At 49.0% G+C, this 23462-nt stretch overlaps 1 protein-coding gene across 2 annotated transcripts in view; it reads right to left on the bottom strand.

Annotated features, from left to right (window-relative positions):
• Positions 1–23462, bottom strand: part of TSPAN9 (tetraspanin 9) — a 75687-nt gene that overhangs the window by 24923 nt on the left and 27302 nt on the right. The window contains exon 3 of one of the 2 annotated variants that reach the window (XM_039368538.1): positions 11857–11936. In XM_039368538.1, the coding sequence (XP_039224472.1) occupies positions 11857–11919 (63 nt within the window). In that variant the 5' untranslated portion in view covers positions 11920–11936. Of the gene's footprint in view, positions 1–11856; positions 12592–23462 lie in introns of those variants that run through there. The other variant, XM_039368536.1, reaches the window with a different exon arrangement.

Genomic DNA, 23462 nt, shown 5'->3' with positions numbered 1-23462 from the left:
CCCCAAATCTTAACTCCCTTGGGTTTCCCCCCCCCCTGACAGGGCCACAAAGATAGAACGCTAATCCTTCTCTTAGAACAGGGGTTCTCAACCTTGGCAACTTTAAGACTTGTGGACTTCAACTCCCAGAATTCCTCAGCCAGCTTTGCTGGCTGAGGAATTCTGGGAGTTGAAGTCCACAAGTCTTAAAGTTGCCAAGGTTGAGAACCCCTGTCTTAGCAGCATCAACCATCCAATCTATAAAAAAAGTTGGCACAGGAGATCATTTTTCTTAAAGAAAAAGTAGTTTAAAAGAAAACCCAATCGGAAGCGATAGAGAAGCCAGCGACAATTTAGCAAACTCCTATGTGTCCCTCTTTGCTACGCTTCTGTGTCTATCCATCCCAATGGGGGGGAAGGCTCCTTAACTCCTCCATAAATATTAACACAACAAAGCAATCAAGCTTGTGACAGCACACATCATTTACCAACTTTGGACCCTCCGTATCCATTTGCCTTGCCAACGGCTATTTCACTCACTTCAAAGTCACCCTGGTCTAGGACAGGCGCCCTACTGCTAATCACGGCCATTTGCTTACTTACTGGTGTTCCCCAGTGACACAAACAGCTGCTCAGTGCCAGGCTCTTTTTGGCCTGGGCTGTACGCAAAGAGCAAGACGCACCGCAGGCAACTCCGAGACAAAGCCTGAAGGAGGTCCAAAAGAACACCGTCCTCGGAGCTGCAACGTCCCTCTTTCCGCAGGGATGGCGGTTCTTCAGCAGCTTCGACGGACGACGGTTCGGGAACCGGCGGGCCCGTCCTCCTCACGCCAAGTGCGAAGCTGGCAATTGGACTGCACTCAAGGCCTCAGTCTGTTCCACTTCTAGGAAAGGAGACTCTTCTCTCCTTCACCAAAGGCTCCCGATTTACCCGTATCTACTCAGTTTAGCAGGGGGGGCGCGACGACTCAGCGGTTAAAGAGGCCGAACTTGTCAGCTGAAGAGCTGATCGATCAGATTCGAGGGCCGAGCGCCACATGATGGGGCGAGTTCCCGCTCCTTGCCCCAGCTCCTGCCCACTTCGTTCCAAAGCATGCAAATGCGAGTAGATAAATAAGTACCACTTCCCTAGCTAGAATAGAATAGAATAGAGAATAGGAAAGAATAAGGAATGGAATAGAATAAATGGAAAATTAGAATAGAACAGAACAGAATAGATGAAAAATTAGAATAGCATAGCATAGAACAGAATAGATGGAAAATGAATAAAATAGAATAGAATTTAGAATAGAATAGAATAGAATAGAAATATAGAATAGAATAGAAATATAGAATAGAATAGAATAGAATAGAATAGAATGGAATGGAATGGAAATGGAATGGAATGGAGCGGAACAGGAACAGGAACAGGAACAGAACAGAATAATGGAATATAGAATAGAATAGAATAGAATAGAATAGAATAGAATAGAATAGAATAGAATAGAATAGAACAGAATAGAATAGAACAGAGTAGAGAATAGAATAGAATGGAGAATAGAATAGAATAGAATAAAATAAAATAGCAATAGAAATAGGAATAGAATAGAATAAGGAATAGAATAGAATAGAATAGAATAGAATAGAATAGAATAGAATAGAATAGAATAGAATAGAAATGGGAATAGTTAGAAGGGACCTTGGAGGTCTTCTAGTCCAACCCCCTTCTCAAGCAGGAGAACCTATTCACACAGGTGAATGTCCAGTCTCTTCTTAAAAATCTCCAGTGATGGAGTGCCCACGATTTCTGGTGGCAAGTTGTTCCACTGGTTGATTGTCCTTCCTGTTAGGAAATTTCTCCTTAATTCTAGCTTACTTCTCTCCTTGATGGGTTTCCATCCGTTGCTTCTTGTCCTGCCCTCAGGTGCTTTGGAGAATAGGTTGACCCCCCCCTTATTTGTGGCAGCCCCTCAAATATTGGAACACTGCTATCGGGTCTCCCCTAATCTTTCTTTTCGCTAGACAAGCCCAATTCCTACAAACCGTTCTATCTTTTTAGCCTGCAATCCTCTTTGTTGCTCCTCTCTGCACTCTTTCCAGAAGCTCAACATTTTTACAAATGTGGCGAGCAAAACTTGATGCAGTCTTGCAAAGGCTTTATAAAATGGTATTAATACTGTACTTCAGACGATCTCGATTCTATCTCTCTGTTAATGCAATCTAGGGTTGTATTGGTTTGTGGACTGCCCAGTGGGAATTGAGCAGAAGACGCTGAACCCCAAATGCATTCCAGGACTCTAGATTCGAAAGACCCCGCCCCCCCTCATCCAGCCCCAAAGCTGTGGCTACTGCTGCAGGAAAAAAACGTGCATTTCGGAGCATTCAGCCTCTGTGCAGCTGCTAATGAGGATGACTCCCTACATCCAAAGGCCTTGACACACACACACCCCACAACCCCGACCCCCCCACGAGTGGCTTCTCTTTCCTTCTCAACCACGACTGTGGACAGGTGGGGCAGGTTTTGATTACAGCAGCTTAGGAGCATCCTTTGTGCGATCAAAAATTAGAACACCGGGGCGAGGTTGTCATGAAAGGGAATGAGAGGAAAGGAAGAGAAAGAGACATTCCTCGCCTAAGCCCCGCTCAGATCTGTGGCTTCTGCAAAGGATTTGTCAGGAAATGCAACCTGAGTATGACTGGTGAGCGGCGAGGAAGGAGGCTATAAACTGCATCATGACCGCATCCTTGGGGGGGGGGGAGAGAGACAGACAGACAGAAAGAGAGACAGAGACACACAAAGAGACAGAGACAGAAAGAGACAGAAGCACAGAGAGACAGAGACAGAAGAGAGAAAGAAAGAGAGAGAGGAGAAAGAGAGACAGAGAGACAGAAAGAGAGAGAGAGAGACAGGAGAAAGAGAGAGAGAGAAAGAGAGGAGAAAGAGACAGAGAGACAGAAAGACAGAAAGAGAGAGAGAGAGACAGAGACAGAAGAGAGAAAGAGAAAGAGAGGAGAAAGAGACACAGAGAGACAGAAAGACAGAAAGACAAAAAGAGAGAGAGAGAGACAGAAGAGAGAAAGAGAGGAGAAAGAGACACAGAGAGACAGAAAGACAAAAAGACAAAAAGAGAGAGACAGAGACAGAAGAGAGAAAGAGAGGAGAAAGAGACAGAGAGACAGAAAGAGAGAGAGAGAGAAAGAGACACAGAGACAGAAAGACAGAAGGAGAGAGACAGAGAGAAAGACAGAGACAGAAGAGAGAAAGAGAGAGAGAGGAGAAAGAGACACAGAGAGACAGAAAGACAGAAAGAGAGACAGACAGAAAGAGACAGAAAGAGACAGAGAGAGAGAGACAGGAGAAAGAGACAGAAAGACAGAAAGAGACAGAGAAAGAGAGAGCGAGAGAGAGAGAGAGAGAGAGAGAGAGACAGAGACAAAGCGAGAGAGAGAGAGAGAGAGAGAGAGAGAGAGAGAGAGAGAGAGAGAGAGAGAGAGAGAAAGAAAGAGAAAGTGAGGAGGGGAGCAGTTTGAAAAAGGGAGACGGTTGAAATGGTTTTTTTGAAGGAATCCCCTCTGGCACCAAGGCCAACCGCCTGGGGGATTCAGGTGAGAGAGGATCAAGTTGAAAGAAAAGCTATTCCCATGGGGGGGTTCTTTGATGGGGATGAAGTGAGGGAAGAAGACCCCCCCCTTCTCCAGTTGTTGAGAGAGGAAAGAAATTCCCCAGCGTGGAGTGGAGGTTTGGGTCTTTTAAAATGACTTGTTTTGCAACACTGCAAACCACATCATGGTTGCATTGCGAGAGAGGGAGTGGGAAAGAGAGAGATAGAAAGAGAGAGAGAGAAAGAGAAAGAGAGAGAGAAAAATAGAGAGAGATGATGGACAGACTTGGGCCAATCGCTCTGTGTGTGTGTGTGTGTGTGTGTGTGTGTGTGTGTGTGTGTGTGTGTCATCCTCTGTGATTGTCAGTGAAACTGGGACTTGACCCAACAGTGGAGTTGAAGCCAGTGGTGGGATTCAGCTGGTTCCCACCACTTTGGCAGAACCGGTAGCTAATTTTTGGTGGCCCAGGCCCAGAACGGACTTCCGGAAGTGGCATCCACACTGAGAACTGGTTGTTCACCTGTTTGAATCCCACCACTGTAGGCAGATAGGTAAGTAGGTAGGTAGGTAGAGATAGATATATACACCCATCTGTCCGAAATGGTGTAGGGTTTCCTGCCTGAGCAGAGGGTTGGACTAAATGACCTCCAAGGTCCCTTCCAACTTTTTTATTGTTATTATTATTGTTGTTGTTGTTGTTGTTGTCCCCTCCTTTCTGATGAAGCTAAAACCAGGATAGCTATAAACAAGCAAGAGATGAAAAGAAGCACAATTTGGATTGGATCTGTAAATATGGCCATCAATCTATGCTTATCCCTTGTTCTTCTAATTCTTCTCTTAATTTGAGTTTTCCCTGCTTATCTAATGGTCCTTTGTATTTAATCATCTTTTTTTTCTCCAAGGTGTTAGGGTGAATCATTGCCTCCATCGGTGAAATCCAATTTGGGATTGTCCTATAGTGCCTTTTTTAAATTTTTTCCCACGTCCGAATTTTTTATCTGATGTTGATAAAAAATATGTGTGTGTTTTCTTATGTTTTCCCCACAAAAAGGCATGCCAGCCAGCCTGTAAGTCATGCCTTCAATCATTAAAACCCTTATTAATAAGAATATACCATCAGAAGAAGAAGTGATAAGGAAAATCCTGGACTGTGCTGAGATGGACAAATTAACAAAAGAGATAAAAGGAAGACACAGAGTACTATCTAATATGGAACAAGTGGTATGACTGGTTGGAGATTAGAAATAATAGAGGAGAATAAATGTGGAAAGGTCAAAAGTGGAAAATGTGTGTATAATAATGTATAGTAGTAATAATATATATTATTCTTAGTATGAAGTATAGTATGAAGGAAGAAAAATGCAAACAAGAAACAACGGGGCAACAAGGACAAATATATCTAAAGAAGAATAAGGGGGGGGGAATGTAAATAATAGAAGATTACCGTTACGAAATCGCTGTTAAAAAAAGGGGAGGAGTATATACTGTGTGTGTATGTGTGTTATGTTTTGTTTTTTGTTTTGTTTTGTTGGTTTAAAACAGTGGTTCTCAACCTTTTTAATGCCGCGACCCCCAACCGGTCGTAAGTCGGGGACTACTCAACCAGTTGTAAGTCGAGGACTACTCAACTGGTGCAGCACCGTTTGCAGAAGGGGACTTTTGGCGGGCTCAGCAGGGCAGAGACAGCCTGGACAATTCCTATTGGCTTTGGAAAGCCAATAGAATTAGACTCTATTCAAGAGAGTCTATTCTATTGGCTTTCAAAAGCCAATAGAATAAAAGGGAGTAGCACAGCTAAGGAAAAGGGGGGGAAAATGGCGGACTGCATTGTTTGGCGACCCCCGTGAAATGGTCGTTCGACCCCAAATGGTGTCTTGACCCACAGGTTGAGAACCACTGTTCTAATTCTTCTCTTAATTTGAGTTTTCCCTGCTTATCTAATAGTTCTTTGTATTTAATCATCTTTTTTTTCTCCAAGGTGTTAGGGTGGATCATTGCCTCCATTGGTGAAATCCAATTTGGAATTTTCCTATAGTGCCTTTTTTTTAACTTTTTCCCACGTCCGAATCAGCACATCTCTTATCTGATGCTGATAAAAATATGTCTGTGTTTTCTTATGTTTTCCCCATAAAAAGGCATGCCAGCCAGCCTGTAAGTCATGCCTTTCAAACATTAAAACCCTTTTACTGTCTAGGTTTATCCAATCCTTGATCCAGAGTAGTCCAGCTGCTTGATAGTAAATTTCCCAATTTGGATTAAGCTGGTGAGCATTGAAACTACCTACATTCTAACAATCCTAGATTCTCCTTCAGGCGAGATTTTGAAACAAAGTCTGGACAGATCTTTTTGGAAATGACAGATCTTTTTGGAAATGATTCCGTGGATTTTTTGCCCTGAGCTGGACATTGGACCAGATGACCTTGAAAAACCCCTTCCAACTCCTACATTCTATAATGGGGCCAGTCAGCCTATCAAAAAAGTTGTCCTTTTTCGTGTTATTTTAAAGCCCCTCCGGGGAAATATGTTCATTAATCTGGGATTTTTTCTCCAGCCCCGATTCCAACATTATTCCAGCGAGAATGCTTCCCATGCAAGCTGTATGCTAAAGTTTATGTCTCCACCCTGCTGACAACACACATGCCCAAAATGTAAAATGTTGCATTTGATATTTACAAAGCGCATTCTCCTGCAATGTGTACGGACAATATTTTCAGTAAAAGCAGTTGTCTTCTGATTTTATTTTTATTTTTTAAAAATGCTGTCATCTGTTTACCTTGCTATAGATTTTGCAAGTTATTTCCCCGGCTAATGGATATCTATTAGCTCAGCTAATGGATATCTATTTTCAGTGAGACTGAAATGTGTAGATTCACAAGAGGGTCAAGATAAAATCACTTCTAGTGGTGTTTAGTAGTCTGATCCTACTTGTTAAGAGAGCCAGGGGGGAGGTATCAAGCAGGAAATTAGTCTGGAATCCCTACATGGGCACAAGAGAACCAAGTCTGACTTACCTTGAAAGCCACTGAACCTTATCTAGTCTTGCCCAGGTGCAAACTTCATGTGTGAATGCTGGCTGAGGAATTCTGGGAGTTGAAGTCCACAAGTCATAAAAGGGCCAAGTTGGAAGACCCCTGGACTAAAGGGAAGCATGGATCCCTCCTTCAAAAGAGACTGGACTTGTCTGGAATGGTATAGGGTCTCCTGCTTGAGCAGGGGGTTGGACTAGAAGACCTCTAAGCTCCCTCCCAGCTCTGTTATTCTAGCTTTCGAAAAGCCTGGCAACATTGAGTTATTCCAGACGACCTTGGCTGGCCAATCACCACTATAGGATAGTTGCTGACACCATGAACTTTTGATGAGTTTGTGTCAGGTAATCTACTTGGGTATGTCTAGCTTAATGAAGAGAAGGACGAAGGAGGACATGATAGCAGTGTTCCAATATCTCAGGGGCTGCCCCAAAGAAGAGGGAGTCAAGCTATTCTCCAAAGCATCTGAAGGCAGGACAAGAAGCAACGGATGGAAACTCATCAAGGAGAGAAGCAACCTAGAACTAAGGAGAAACTTCCTGACAATTAGAACAATTAGCCAGTGGAACAACCTGCCTCCAGAAGCTGTGGATGCTCCAATACTTGAAGTTTTTAAGAAGAGACTGGACAGCCATTTGTCTGAAATGGTATAGGGTTACCTGCCTGAGCAGGGGGTTGGACTTGATGACCTCCAAGGTCCCTTCCAACTTTATTATTATTATGGATCATTGCACAGTCAGCCAGATGTTCAGACTGGATTTGGCATTTTGTCTACCTATCGAGTCCTTACCCAGGACCTGGGATAGGCAGATGTGGATGTTTGATGGTATTACAGGTATCGTCACAGGATGGAAGCAGTTCCTAGTAAGGCCGCCTTTTGCAATTGACTAATGGCAAATTTGTCAATGCCAGTGATGGTGTCCAAGTGGTGCTCCAGTTGTTTTGGGATTGCACCCAAGGCGCCTATGACTATTGGTACTACCCTTGCTTGTTTTTCCCATAGTCTTTCTATTTCTATTTGTAGGTATTATTATTATTATTACTGTGATTAATGTACGACTGTGTCTCATGATTGGCCCGTATACATTAAGCAGAACCCGTGTATGTTACCTCCTTTACACATGTGTTTTTATTCTCCAGTGCTGGTTGTCCACCAGTTATGTGAGACTATATAAGTCCCACCAATTAATAACCCCTAAATTTGTCTGGCAGGAGAAAAAAAAAAACCTCTGTGATCTGCAGATGTCAAACAAGCGAAGACACACACACACACACACACACACACACCAGAAAATGCGAAAAGATGAACTCAAGGCGTCTCCAAGCCCACATGGGCCTTCCCTGTTCCAAAACTGCACTGTAGCATTGCACCAAACAATTCTGTGGCCGGAGATAGCTTGAAAGACCCATCTTGAAATCTACAAGCTGACTTCGGAAACGGACAGGATGAATTCCTGCTTTGGGGATCTAGGGGAGGGGGGGGGAATGAAGGAATTGTGAGTCAGGCAAGGCCGGATGGGAAGGGAGGCCTATGGGGGATGTTCTCTTGGAAGCAGATTTCGGCCACCCCACCCTACCGCACCCCACCCCCCAAGTCCCCTGTGTGCTATTAAAGACTCTGATTCAGAAGGAGCACGTACTCCGCTCTGCCCTTGGCGTCCGTCTGGCCTTTCCGAAATAAAGTAGGTCAATTGGGCAGGGAAGCCAGCTGCCATGGAAGAAGGGAAAACCTCTCCGGATTCTAATCGGACCCAAACTGGAACAATGCAGGAGAAACTCTGAGCAGATGGCGAGTGCCCTCTTTTAATGGCTAACCCGCCAACCTTTAATCGGAGTCGCCATAATGGGGTTGGCATTTGCGGGGCTCCGGGCTTCGGATCGGGCAAGCTGCAAATATGCCACAAGATAAAATATCTTCGTCCGGGAGCTCTTCCCTCTCTGGGTTAAAGGAAGGACTGGCCTCCCCAAGTGGAGACTTTGGGGGGTTGCCGCCACCATCTCCGGTGGCTGGTGGGGGGCATCTCCGTCCTCCTCCTGGGCAGCCCCCAGGGAAATGTCTCTTTGGGATCGGCAGACGGCAGGGTTGCTGGTGCTGGGAAGGGTAGCACAAAAGCCGCCACGGCCTCTTGGGAGAGAGAGGGGGAGAGAGAGGGAGAGGGGGAGAGGGAGGGAGAGAAAGAGAGAGAGGGGGAGAGAGAGAGGGAGGGAGAGGGAGAGGGGGAGAAAGGGAGAGGAGAAAAAGAGAGAGGGAAAGCGAGAGGGGGAGAGAGGGAGGGAGGGAGGGAGAGGGGGGGAGAGAGAGAGGGCGGGAGAGAGGGGGGAGAGAGAGGGGGGGAGAGAGAGAAGGAGGGAGAGGGAGAGGGGGGGGAGAGGGGAGAAAGGGAGAGGAGAGAAAGAGAGGGAAAGCGAGGGAGGGGGAGAGAGAGGGAGGGAGAGAGAGGGAGGGAGAGAGAGGAGAGAGAGGGAGGGGGGAGAGAGAGGGGGAGAGTAGAGAGAGGGAGGGAGGGAGAGAGGGAGAAAGAGGGAGAAAGGGAGAGGAGAGAAAGAGAGGGAAAGCAAGAGAGGGGGAGAGAGGGAGGGGTGAGAGAGGGGGGAGAGAGGGAGGAGAGAGGGGGGAGAGAGGGGGGGAGAGAGAGAGGGAGAGGGAGGGAGGGAGAGAGAGGGAGAAGGAGAGAGAGGGAGAGGGGGAGAGGGAGAAAGGGAGAGGAGAGAAAGAGGGAAAGCGAGGGAGGGGGAGAGAGAGGGAGGGAGAGAGAGGAGAGAGAGGGAGGGAGGGGGAGAAAGAGGGGGAGAGAAGGGAAGCAAGAGAAGGGGAGAGTAGAGAGAGGGAGGGAGGGAGGGAGAAAGGGAGAGGGAGGGAAGGGAGAGGGAAAGCGAGAGAGGGCGAAGGAGGGAGAGAGGTAGAGAGAGGGAGGGGAGAGGGGGAGAGAGAGAAAGAGCAGTCTGCACTTTCCTCCCTGCAGAGTCACTTGTGGGGGGCCTCTTTCCTTGGGGAGGGGTCCCCATAAGCAGACCCACCTGGGCCTGGGGCAGAATATCCAGCAGGAGGGATTCACCATGCCAAAATATTCCCCCCCCCTTGGCAAAGTCTCGCTTGTTCTTAAAGGCAGAAGCCCTGCTCCTCGCCCCCCCCCCACACACACACCCCCCACACCCCCCCCCCAAAGCACCAGGATGGCAACGAATCCTCAAACACCCAAACCTCCCCAAAAATGCCCTTCCCCCCCCCATAGCAAATCCAGGGTGGGCTTGTCAAGATAAAGTCAAGGGGGGTTATCCCCGCAGAAGCAGGCAGGTAGGTACAGGCTAAAAAAAAAAACCAGGGGTAACTCAACAATCCCCAATGCCACACCTCCCCAAAAGGTGCCTTCTCCCCCCCAATTCAGAAATCCTGGCTGGGGTTGTCAAAGGGAAGTCCGGGGAAAGGGAGGAGAAGCAGGCAGGTAGAGAAAAAAAAAAACGGGGTTCAAGAAGCCACACACCTCCCTGAAAAGTGCCTTCCCCCCCCCCAGCAAATCCAGGCTGGGAATGTCAAGGAAAATCAGGGAAAAAGGAGAGGGAGGGACTGGGAGGGAGGGGAGAGTCCCTACAGAAGCAGGCAGATAGAGGTAAAAAAAATGGGGTGCTCAAGAACCCCACACGCCCCCCCCCCCTCCAACCTCCTGAAAAGGTGCCGGCAAACCCAGACTGGGATTGTCAAGAGAAAGTCAGGAAAAAATAAAGGAGAGGGGAGGGGGCGGGTTATCCCTGCAGAAGCATGCAGGTATGGGGGGGTAGAAAACGGGGTGCTCAAGGACCCCCAAAGGTGCCATCAAAAAGAAAGAAGGGACAGGTGAGCAAGGGGGGGGGGTGTTTAATCCCTGCTTAAGAACACCTCCCCCAAAGGTGCCTGCAAATCCAGGCTGGGATTGTCCAGGGAAAGTCAGGGAAAAAGAAAGGAGAGGTGTGTGTGTGTGTGTGTGTGTGTGTGTGTGTGTGTGTGTGTGTGTGTGTGTTTAATCCCTGCAGAAGCAGGCAGGTATGGAGGGATGTAGGAAAAACGGGTACTCAAGAACCCTCCCAAAGGTGCCTGCAAATCCAGGCTGGGATTGTCCGGGGAAAGTTAGGTAAAAAGAAATGTGTGTGTGTGTGTGTGTGTGTGTGTGTGTGTGTGTGTGTGTGTGTGTGTGTGTGTTTAATCCCTGCAGAGGCAGGGAGGTATGGGGGGGGGGGGTTTATAGGAAAAACGAGTATTCAAGAAGCCCCCCCCCCAATGGTGCCTGCAAATCCAGGCTGGATTGTGGGGGGGGGGGAGTCAGGAAAAAAGAAAGGATGTGTGTGTGTGTGTGTGTGTGTGTGTAATCCCTGCAGAAACAGGCAGGTATGGGGGGGTTAGGAAAAACGGGGTACTCACGGACCCCCAAAGTTGCCATCAAACCCAGGCTGGGATCGTCCAGGGAAAGTCAGGGAGGGAAAAAAGAAAGGGGGGGGGTTTGATCCCTGCAGAAGCAGGCAGGTATGGGGGAGGGGGGTGTAGGAAAAACTGGGGTGTAGGAAAAATGGGGGTACTCAAGAACCCGCCCCCCAAAAGTGCCTGCAAACCCAGGCTGGGATCGTCCAGGGAAAGTCAGGAAAAAAGAAAGGAGGGGGGGGTTGATCCCTGCAGAAGCAGGCAGGTACGGGGGAGGGGGGGGTGTAGGAAAAACGGGGTACTCAAAGAACCCCCCCACCCCCCCCAAAAAAGGTGCCTGCAAACCCAGGCTGGGATCGTCCGGGGAAAATCAGGAGGGAAAAAAGGAGAGACAGGTGAGCAAGGGGGGGAAAAAGAAAGGAGAGGGGTGTGTGTATGTGTGAGTGTGTGTGTGTGTGTGTGTGTGTGTGTGTAATCCCTGCAGAAGCAGGCAGATATGGGGGAAGGGGGTGTAGGAAAAACGGGGGTACTCAAGAAAACCCCCCCCAAAAAAGTGCCTGCAAACCCAGGCTGGGATCGTCCAGGGAAAGTCAGGAAAAAAGAAAGGAGGGGGGGGAGGGGTTGATCCCTGCAGAAGCAGGCAGGTACGGGGGAGGGGGGGTAGGAAAAACGGGGGGTACTCAAGAACCCCCCCACCCACCCACCCCCCAAAAAAGGTGCCTGCAAACCCAGGCTGGGATCGTCCAGGGAAAATCAGGGGGAAAAGAAAGGCGAGACAGGTGAGCAAGGGGGGTGGGTGGGGGGTGTTTGATCCCTGCAGAAGCCGGCAGGTGAGAGGCGACCCCCCCCCAAAAAAAGCCCCCGGGGGGGGCTACTCACCCAAAAGACCAGGTTGAAGAGGAAGACCAGGTACTTCAGACAGCAGAGGCAGCCGCGGGCCATGCTGCACTTCTGGAACTCTAGGAGGAAGACGAAGGAGAGGTCCAGGTAAAAGACCAGGTATTTGCTGCTGCTGCTGCCGCCGCCGTCGCCTCGGGCCTCGTCCCTGGGCGGCCCGGCCCCCGCGGCTCCCGCCCGGGCCTGGCGGCGGGCTCCCCCGGCGCTGCCGTAGAAGGCGCCGGCGGTGAAGCCTCGGCCGAAGCGCTTGGCCGACGGCGGCGAGGCTCTGGCGAAGTCCGACTCCTTGCTCTCCAGCGACGGGCTCCGGCGGATGGACGAGCCCTCCTCGCTACTCGACTTCTCCATGCTGGGCGCCGGCGCGGGCGGGGGCGGCCTCGGGCATCGCCCGAAGCCCCGAACCGCCGCCGCTGCTGCTCGCCCCCCGCCCCGATTCACAGCCCGGCCCGCATCCTCCTCCGTCGCCTCAGCGCAGCGCGGGCTGCCTTTCCCCCGGCCGCGCTGGAGGCTGAGGCGGCATCCCGCGGGGGTCGCTCGCTCGCTCGCCTCGCGGGCAGCCCGGCGTGACGGGGCGCTTCGCTGCGGACGCCCCCTCCCCTGAGCCCGGGACTGGGAAGGGGAGGGAAGGGCCGGCCGGCCGAGAGGGAGCGTTCTTTATTTTTTGATTTTAATTTTATTTTGGTCCGGCCGCGAAGACCCCTCCCCCGCTGGTGCCGAGCCGCCGGCTCTCTGGCTGTCCGAGCGAGGGGCCCGCTCTTAAATCCTCTCCCTCGCCCCCCAAGCCCCGCCCCTTTCGCTCCCCGGGCGGCCAATGGCAAGGTGCCTTTCCTCCCAGGCAGGCAGGCAGGCCGGGCCGAGCCCCCTCCCCTCTCTAAAATATAAAAAAAAAAAATGACCCGAGGGCTTTAATAGGATTAGCGCTCCCGTTTTGCCTATGGAAGCGCGGGAGGGGAGGGGGGGGGTCGGGAAGCGCTTTGCGGCGGCTCGGCCGCGTAGGAGCGTGAGAGGGGACGGGGAGGGGGCAGGAGGAGAGAGGGGAGGGAGGGAGATGAGGAGGGGAGGGGCCGGGAGGGGAAGGGGCAGGAGTGGGGGAAGGAAAGGAGGGGTGGGGAGGGGGCAGGAGGGGAGGGGGGAAGAAGGGAGAGGAGAGGGCAGGAGGGGAGGGGGGAAGAAGGGAGGATGGGTGAGGAGGAAAGGAAGGGCAGGAGGGGAGGGGGGAGGAAGGGAATGAGGGGAGGGGCCAGGAGGGGAGGGGGGAGGAAAGGTGGAGGGGTGGGGAGGAGGGGAAGGGGCAGGAGCAGAGAGGAGGGAGATGAGGAGGAGAGGGGCCAGGAGGAGAGGAGGGGGAGGGGAAGGAAGGTAGGAGGGGGAGGAAGGGTAGAAGGGAGGGGCCAGAAGGAGGGGAAGGGGCAGGAGGGGAGGGAGAGGAAGGGAGGAGGGGAGGGGGCAGGAGGGGAGGGGGCAGGAGGAGAGGGGGAGGAAGGGAGGAGGGGAGGGGGCAGGAGGAGAGGGGGCAGGAGGGGAGGGGGCAGGAGGAGAGGGGACAGGAGGGGAGGGGGAGGAAGGGAGGAGGGGAGGGGGCAGGAGGGGAGGGGGAGGAGGGAGGAGGGGAGGGGCCAGGAGGGGAGGGGGAAGGGAGGAGAGATGGGGAGGAGGGGAGGGAGCAGGAGGGGAGGGGGGGATTCCTCCACTCTCATGAAGAATCACAAGTCTAAATCGGCCACCTGTGCCTGGATCCCCAACCAGCTTCCCCCCCCCCCCCTTAGGATGTGCAAGGGACTCGGTGGCTCAAATTCCTGGCAGCTGGCCAAGCAAATGGGGGGGGGAAGGGAAAGCCGGGTGATCACGCTGGGTCTGCAAGGCTGGGGGGGGGGGCTGGAGTCTCTCCAAATGGGCAGGCAAAGCTGCAAAGGGTCTAAAAAAGCACCCCCCCCCGTGTAAATACAGACGAGCAGAGCTGGGAGGGGCCTCGTAGGTCTCTCTAGCTATCTAGTCTGACCCTCTGCCCGAGCTGTAAAACGCACCGCAAAGACAGACTGCAAGGCAGTCCTCGGCTCACGACCTCAATCCAGACCAACATAAGCCAGATGGTTAAGAGGCTGTTGCCCCATTTTACGACCTTTCCCGCCACGGTTGTTACGTGAATCGCTGCAGTTGATAAGTCGGTAAGCCGGTTGTTAAGTGAATCTGGTTCCCCCCCCCTCGACTTTCCTGGTCAGAAGGTCACAAAAGAGGATCCCGTGACCCCCCCCGGGGGGACACTGCAAACCGTCGTAAATATGAGCCAGTTGCCAAGCGTCGGAATTTGGATGCCCTGACCCTGGAGATGCCGCAACGGTCGTTAACGGTGAAAAAGAACACTGTTGTACCTTTGAATGGTCACTAAAGGAATCGTCGTAAGTCGAGAACTACCTGTACAGAAGAACGGAGTGGAAGAGAGAGAGGTCCTCTAGTCCAACCCCTGCCCAAACCGTAACGATCCTGGCATAACCACATTCAGCGCTGGTCCCAAAGAAGCTTTTTCCAAAAAGCAACTGCGCTGTTTTGGTTTTTTCCCTCGAAAACGTTTTGCTTCTCGTCCACGAAAAATGAGAAACGAAACGTTTTCAAGGAAAAAAAAAATCAACAAAGTCCAGTTGCCTTTTGGAAAATGCTCCTTTGGAACAAATCATGGTTGGGGACACGTCACCTGGATGACGGAGAATCTCCGCAGACATTAAGCTGTGGTCTGTCGAAAAAGGGGGATCTGGCTTGTCCCTGGCATGGATTCCCGTTATTATGAATGACAGGGCATCTCTCAGACTCAACCAAGCTCACCTTTGGCTGTGGGAATAAAACTCTTTTGCGTTGGCCTGAGCTTACAGGATATTACAATTAGACTGAACGAAGAAGGCTCAAGATAGATGATAGATAGATGATAAGAGATAAATAGACAAGATAGATAGATAGATAGATAGATAGATAGATAGATAGATAGATAGATAGATAGATAGATAGATCAAAGATCTTCAAACTTGGCCCTGTTATGCCTTGTGGTTGCCTGTTCCTAACCCTACCTCACTGTGGTGTCCCCTTCTGCATTTCTGCAGACATATGCCTGTCGCAACTATCATTGATACGGTGGTATAGACCATCGTTCGTACGGTGGTATCATCCAGCCAATATTTTACCATGTTGTGCCAAAGAATATCCTGAGGCGCTCTGCAAAATGGGTTGCAGTGTTCTGCTTATTTAATAAGCTCGTAACTCTGTCAAACGAGGAGATACGATTAGTTTGGCACAAAATATTTGGCAAACCTAGCCCTAACTCTAGGCAAGGGGCTGTCGGTGTACCTATCCAACTGTTCATTAATACATTGATTGAGAAATTGGCACAGTACAGACATCAAGCTGATAGGTCTACAGCAGGGGTCTTCAAACTTGGCCCTTTTATGACTTGTGGACTTCAACTCCCAGAATTTGTGCCTGGCTGAGGAATTCTGGGAGTTGAAGTCCACAAGTCATAAAAGGGCCAAGTTTGAAGACCCCTGGGCTACAGTTTCCACTCCAGGAGGACTCAAAGATTACTTAAAGGTAGTTCTGTCGTCACTCTTTTAGTTCCTTCACTACTCTAGGATGCCATGCAACTGGCCTTACAAAAGTTGCTGTTGTTGTTATTGTTAATTGCGAAGTCATGTCTGACCCATCGCGACCCCATGGACAACGTTCCTCCAGGTCTTCCTGTCCTCTGCCATCTTCTGGAGTCCATTTAAGTTCACACCTACTGCTTCAGTGACTTCATCCAACCACCTCATTCCCTGTTGTCCCCTTCTTCTATTGCCCTCAATCTTTCCCAGCCTTAGGCTCTTCTCCAGTGAGTCCTTCCTTCTCGTTAGGTGGCCAACATTCTCTTACTCCATCCTCAAGTATCCTCAGCAGCAGGTCCAATTAACTAATCCAGAAGAGAACCAACCTAGAACTAAGGAGACATTTCCTGACAATGAGAACAATTAATCAGTGGAACGCCTGGCCTCCAGAAGTTGTGGGTGCTCCATCACTGGAGGTTTCTTTGTAGAAGAGATTGGACCACCATTTGTCTGAAAGAGCATAAGGTCTCCTGCTTGAGCAGGAGGTTGGTTTAGAAGACCAACTGCCTTAGGAACTTCTAAACTAGTTGATGGCAACCGACTTTCTACCTTTAAAGTCAATTCTGAAATCCCCAGTTATTCAAAACCGCAATACTCTTTTCTGCACAAGATGGAACGCACATTCTGCCATTATCCCTGGTGGATATGATCAATAGAGGAACTCAAAATATCGTCAAGGGTCCCAGAAGTGTATTTGCTATTTCTGAAGATGCTCCGCTGGGAAGTTCTACAATGAGACCTCAAGGGGAGCGACCCAATTGCATCCTGCCTTGTATTCTTCTAGAACAGTGGTTCTCAACCTGTGGGTCGGGACCCCATTTGGGGTCGAACGACCATTTCACGGGGGTCGCCAAACAACGCAGTCCGCCATTTTTTCCCCCTTTTCCTTAGCTGTGCTACTCCCTTTTATTCTATTGGCTTTTGAAAGCCAATAGAATAGACTCTCTTGAATAGAGTCTAATTCTATTGGCTTTCAAAAGCCAATAGGAATTGTCCAGGCTGTCTCTGCCCTGCTGAGCCTGCCAAAAGTCCCATTCTGCAAACGGTGCTGCACCAGTTGAGTAGTCCTCGACTTACGACCGGTTGGGGGTCACGGCATTAAAAAGGTTGAGAACCACTGTTCTAGACAGTAAGCACCTTCCCATTTTGATCCACTACTATGCAACTGACATCAACAATCCTAACCCAACTCCGCTGGAAGTTACTTTGTGATTTGGGGCAACTCGGCCATCTGTCAGCCTTACCAAGTAAAGCAAATAATAATAATAATAATAATAATAATACAATTGTCGATAAGAAAGACAAAAAAGTCTGGATAGTGGACGTGGCAGTGCCTGGAGATAGCAGAATAGAAGAGAAAGAACTGGAGAAGATAACAAAATACAAAGACCTACAAATAGAAATAGAAGGACTGTGGCAAAAGCAAGCAAGGGTAGTACCAATAGTAATAGGCTCCTTAGGTGCAATCCCAAAACAACTGGAGCACCACTTGAACACCATCATTGGCGTTGACAAACTCGCCATTAGTCAATTGCAAAAGGCAGCCTTATTAGGAACTGCTTCCATCCTGCGACGATATATGTAATACCATCAAACATCCACATCTGCCTATCCCAGGTCCTGGGTAAGGACTCGATAGGTAGACAAATCCAGTCTGAACATCTGGCTGACTGTGCAATGATCAATAATAATAATAATAAAGTTGGAAGGGACCTTGGAAGCCATCTAGCCCAACCCCCTGCTCAGGCAGGAAAGCCTATACCAGGGATCTTCAAACTTGGCCCTTTTAGGACTTGTGGACTTCAACTCCCAAAATTCCTCAGCCAGCGTGCACTCCTTCTTCTTTGGGGCAGCCCCTCAAACATTGGAAGACAGCTATCATGTCCCCCCTCGTCCTTCTCTTCATTAACCAGACACACCCCGACTGCTCTTTAGAAGGCCAGATCCTGAAGTTGAAACTCAAGTCCTTTGGCCACCTAATGAGAAGGAAGGACTCCCTGGAGAAGAACCTGATGCTGGGAAAGATGGAGGGCAAGAGAAGAAGGGGACAACAAAGAATGAGATGGCTGGCTGGAGTCCCTGAAGCAGTAGGTGTGAGCTTAAATGGACTCCAGAAGATGGTAGAGGACAGGAAGACCTGGAGGAATGTTGTCCATGGGGTCGCGATGGGTCGGACACGACTTCGCAACTAACAACAACACCCAATTCCAGCAACCGTTCCTCATACGTTTTAGCCTCCATCATCTTTGTTGCTCTTCTCTGCACTCTTAATGCTGTTCCGTTACTAAGTCGTGTCCAACTCTTCACGACCTCATGGACCATAGCACACTCAAGCCCCCCCCCGCCCTCCATTATCCCCCGGAGTTTGCCCAAATTGATGTCCATTGCATCAACACCGCCATCTAATCATCTTCTCCTCTGCCGTCCCCTTCGCCTTCCATCAGATCCCAATCTCGGGATCTCATTTGGTGGCCAAAGTCTTTTGAACTTCAGCCTCTGTCCTTCCAAAGAAGAGTCAGGGCTGACTTTTGGATTGACTATGTCCCTTATCAACGTTCCCTTAAGAGGACAATGTCCTTCTCCCAAAGGACAACTAGGCTGGAGATTGTCCTCTGGGCAAATCCACCCTCACCCCCACCAGGCATCACACCTGTGGCTTACCTGTACGTTGAGATTTCCTTCAGCCCCCCCCTTTTTTTTAAAAAAGGGACCCATGTCCTGTTCTGTAGGGTGGCAGGAAGTGTCCCAGAGGCCGACACGTTACCTAGCAAGTGGTTTGATATGTATATTTTTTTTTTTCCTGTGAGAAAAGACCGACAAGAATGTGGCTGGCCCATAGAGAGATCTACCCCGTAATTAAATTTATGCATTGCAAGTAGCTTTCCTGGGAGGAATATGGGAGAGAGGGGAGCAACCCAAACGGCGGCTTCTAAGTCGGAATAATCCTTGCTTAGAAATCGGAGCCAGCAGCTGAAATGATGCGTCATCCTATCGAAAGCTTCCTTAAATGTTCCCTAGATGCTGAGCTCTCTCTGAGAACAGGGGACGCCAGGATCACGGAGGTGAGATCATGGGGTAAATTTAGAATAAAAGAGAAGTGGTCACCCCCAACGTTGTAGGGTTTTTTTATGACTGTCCTTCCTTTCTTCCTTCCTTCTCTCTCACCTTCCTTTCTTACTTCCCTCCCTCCCTCCCTCCCTTCTCTCCCCTCTTCCACCTTCCTTCATTCCTTTCTTCCTCTCCCTTCCTTCCTTCTCTCCCACCTTCCTTTCTTCCTTTCCTCCTTCCCCTCCCCTCCCTTCCTTCTTTCCACCTTCCTTCCTTCCTTCCTTCCTTCCTTCCTTCCTTCCTTCCTTCCTTCCTTCCTTCCTTCCTTCCTTCCTTTCTGTGCTCAAATTCCCTAACAAGGAAATAATCAGGAAGATCCTAGTTTAAGGCTATTCCTTACAAAAAGGTACTCGATTCTCTTCAGAATTAAGAGCTGTGGTGGCGCAGTGATGAGAATGCCGTATTGCAGGCTGACTCTGCCCACTGCCAGCAGTTCAATCCTGACCAGCTCAAGGTTGACTCGGCCTTCCATACTTCCAGGGTCGATAAAGTGAGGACCCAGATTGTTGGGGGCAAAATGCTGACTCTGTAAACCACTTAGAGAGGGCTGTAAAGCACTGTGAAGCAGTATATAAGTGTAAGTGCTATTGCTATTAATTGAGAACAATTAAGCAATGGAACAGCTTGCCTCCTGGAACCGTGCCTGCTCCATCTTTGGGGGTTTTCAAGAAAAGATTGGACAACCATTTGTCCAGGGTAGTATACAAGGTGTCATGTCTTAGGCAGGAGATTGGACTAGAAGACCTTCCAACCCTATGATTCTATATAATCAATGGATGGAAACTAACCAAGGAGAGAAGCAACTTGGAACTAAGGAGAAACTTCCTGACAGTGAGAACAATTGTGGAACAACCTGCCTCCAGAAGTTGTGAGTGCTCCAACACTGGAAGTTTTTAAGAAGAAACGACAGCTATTTGTCTGAAATGGTATAGAGTTTCCTGCCTGAGCAGGAAGTTGGACTAGATGACCTCCAAAGTCCCTTCCAACTTCAACAACAACTTCTTCTTCTTCTTCTTCTTCTTCTTCTTCTTCTTCTTCTTCTTCTTCTTCTTCTTCTTCTTCTTCTTCTTCTTCTTCTTCTTCTTCTTCTTCTTCCATCTTCTTCCGTCTTCCGCCTTCCTCCTTCCTCCTCCTCCTCCTCCTCCTCCTCCTTCTTCTTCTTTCTCCTATTATTATTATTATGGATCATCGCACAGTCAGCCAGATGTTCAGACTGGATTTGGCATTTTGTCTACCTATTGAGTCCTTACCCAGGACCTGGGATAGGTAGATGTGGATGTTTGATGGTATTACAGATATCATCGCAGGATGGAAGCAGTATTATTATTATTATTATTATTATTATTATTATTATTATTATTATTATTTCTATCTGCAGTATCTCTTTTTTAAACAAGACTGGACATATGGAAGATATTACTGTAGAATGCCAAGAATGGATGGCCCCTAAGACTTTGAGAAGAATGAGCTGGCCTTTTGCAAAGACAAGTTGAGGATTTACACAAGGCCAGCCATTGCCCAGCTGCAAAAGGCAACGTAAAAAAAGCCAAATAACAACTTTTCAAGACGCACACTACTGCACTATTCAACCGCAAGTTGTGTTCCTGGCACTGCCTGCTTCCCTGGCAGGCTGTGTACGTTAATGCAACTAATCCTGCTTGGATTATAAACCAGGAGAAAGGCAGCCTTTGGGGACAGATGGATTTTGCTTTCCCCAATCAAGCAAATGCTCTAATTTGGGTGGGTGGGGTCTGACCCACAAGACAGGAAATTAGGTGGCAGCTGAAACTCGCCACCCTAATGATTTTGGGTTGAATGATAAGGGAGATAAGAGAGAAGCAGATTATGCCAAAGTGGGGCAACAGTGATTCAGCCTATGGTCGTTTTTACAGGTTGTCTAAAAGTCAATTAAAAATACCCATCTCCTTTGTCATTTGGAACTTTTCCTAAGTAGAGATTTTTTTGGTTTCTCAACCCACTTTTCACGGCGTTTCTCATTATTCACTGTGATGCCAATATCCCTGAAGTCAGGCTTTTTAAAACAAACTTTTCCTTAAGGTTAATTCTTTTTAAATTCCACACGAGCACTCAGGCCATGAAACATAAACCCTCTCAACAAAGGCTTTGTGTGTGGAAATCAGCATATTCTCCCTGGAGCATCTGCCCACACAGGCCGCCAAGAAAGCAGGTAAGAGAATAAAAGGAGTTGGAAGGGACCTTGGAGATCTTCTAGTCCAACCCCCTGCTCAAGCAGGAGATGCTACACTATACTATTCCAGACAAATGGTTGTCCAATCTCTTCTCAAAAACCTCCATTGTTGAAGCACCCACAACTTCTGGAGGCAGGTTGTTCCACTGGTTAATTGTTCTCACTGTCCGGAAATTTCTCCTTAGTTCTAGGTTGCTTCTCTCCTTGGTTAGTTTCCACCCGTTGCTTCTTGTCCTGCCTTCAGGCGCTTTGGAGAATAGCTTGACTGCCTCTTCTTTGGGGCAGCCCCTGAGATATTGGAAGACTGCTATCATGTCCCCCCTCGTCCTTCTCTTCATTAAACTAGACATACCCAATTCTAGCAGCCGTTCCTTATATGTTTTAGCCTCCAGTCCCCTGATCCTCTCTGTTGCTCTTCTCTGTACTCTTTCTAGAGCAGTAGTTCTCAACCTTTCTAATGCCGTGACCCCAGAATACAGTTCCCCATGTTGTGGTGACCCCCAAGTGGGTGTGGCCACCAATAAGAGGGAGTAGGACAGCTAGGGAAAAGGGAAAAAAATGGAGGACAGCGTGGTTTGGCGACCCCCGTGAAATGGTCGTTCGACCCCAAATGGGGTCCCGACCCACAGGTTGAGAACCACTGTTCTAGAGTCTCAACATCCATCCATCATTTCCTTACTGTCTTGCTCCTGCTCAGGAAACCTTACACCATTTCAGACAAATGGCTGTCCAGTCTTTTCCTAAAAACTTCCAGTGTTGAAGCATTCACCGCTTCTGGAGGCAGGTTGTTCCACTGGTGAATTGTCCTCACTGTCAGGAAGTTTCTCCTTAGTTCTAGGTTGCTTCTCTCCTTGGTTAGTTTCCACCCGTTGCTTCTTGTCCTGCCTTCAGGTGCTTTGGAGAATAGCTTGACTCCCTCTTCTTTGGGGCAGCCCCTGAGATACTGGAAGACCGCTATCCTGTCCCCTCTGGTCCTTCTCTTCATCTGCTGGCATTCAAGGTCTTTGCATGGATCTATTTCTTACGTCCCACCAATACACGGCCCCTCCCGTTTCCAGCTGCTCACCCCCTCCCTTGCTGGAAGGAGGGAAGCAGAGGCAGCCCCATAACTGGGGCCAGCCAGCTGAGGCTTCCCTTACAACTACGCAATTAATTGTCCAGCTGGCAGAACAACCGAGCCCGGGAGCTCCCTGGCAGAGCAGCCATCCCCAACACAAAGCTTGCAAATCTTCCTCGTTTCTCTTCCACTTCATTTGTTTTCCGCTGAAAGTCCTCTCTGTACCTCTCTTTTTTTTTTTTAATTGAAAAGCCCGAAGAAATAACTGACTTTAATTATTTTACAGAGCACCTTGGAAAGCTTCCGGGCTGAAAAACAAAAATGTTTAAATGAATGAATGACGGCCGAATGAATAACACGGGAATTTTGTATGTAAGTCCAGCGCTGTTCTTTACTTCCGTTTGGGCTCGTTTTATACGCCACTTTGACCCAACGGAAATCTTGAGTTTTGTAGCTAGATTGGAGGAAGATGCATTAGCTGGCTGACTTCCTACAGCCAGAAAACTGGTCATTGGCCAGGCTGGTTTTTTCCCCTCTCTAAAGGTAACAACGGAATAACAGCGTTGGGAGGGACCTCGGAGGTCTTCTAGTCCAACCCCCTGCTCTATAGCACTAGCAATAACACTTAGACTTATATACCGCTTCACAGGGCTTTACAGCCCTGGCTTTTCTGTACGCTTGGTCCTCGACTTTACAACAGTTCATTTAGTGACCGATCGAAGTTACACCGGCATTGAAAAAAGTGACTTACAGCCGTTTTTCACCCGTTTTTCACCCTTGCAGTATCCCCACGGACGGGTGATGGCTGGATTCACTAGAATAGAATACAATAATAGAATAGAATAGAGTAGAGTAGAGTAGAATAGAGTAGAATAGAATAGATATTGGAATATAGAATAGAATAGAATAGAATAGAATAGAATAGAAATACAGAATAGAATAGAGTAGAGTAGAGTAGAGTAGAGTAGAAATAAAGAATAGAGTAGAGTAGAGTAGAGTAGAAATACAGAATAGAGTAGGGTAGAGTAGAAATATAGAGTAGAGTAGAGCAGAGCAGAGTAGAATAGATATTGGAATAGAGAATAGAATAGAATAGAATAGAATAGAAGGGACCTTGGAGGTCTTCTAGTCCAGCCCCCTGCTAAACCATCTCAGACAAGTGACTGTTCAGTCTCTCCTTAAAAATCTCCAGTGATGGAGCGCCCACAATTTCTGGGGGTAAGCTGCTGATTCACTTAACAGCTGTGGCAGGACTCACTTAACAACGCTCTCGCTTAGCAAGGGCAATTTTGGGCTCCGTTGTGGTGGTGGGCCGAGGCCTCAACCTGCTAGTGATCTGGCAGACTGGTGCGACTGAAGCAGCCTGCAGAGAGAAAAGGCCCCACGTGGGTCTCCTTCGCCGTAACCGGCCCAGCCTTTATTCCCGCTGGGGCAGAAGTCCATCCAGGAGGAGTTTGGCATTTGAAACCCTCCTGATGGAGCAACAGCTGCAGGAAGAAAGAGGAGAGAAGGGCTGGAGCCTCTGAACAGCTGGAGCCAAGAAGGAAGGGGATTCAGAAGTTCCCATGAGCAAGCCCTTTTGGCACTT

This window comes from Crotalus tigris, unplaced genomic scaffold, assembly GCF_016545835.1.
Source record: "Crotalus tigris isolate CLP2741 ecotype Arizona unplaced genomic scaffold, ASM1654583v1 scf7180000020820.259583, whole genome shotgun sequence".
Lineage (NCBI taxonomy): Eukaryota > Metazoa > Chordata > Lepidosauria > Squamata > Viperidae > Crotalus > Crotalus tigris.
This window is presented reverse-complemented; position numbering and strand designations above follow the sequence as displayed.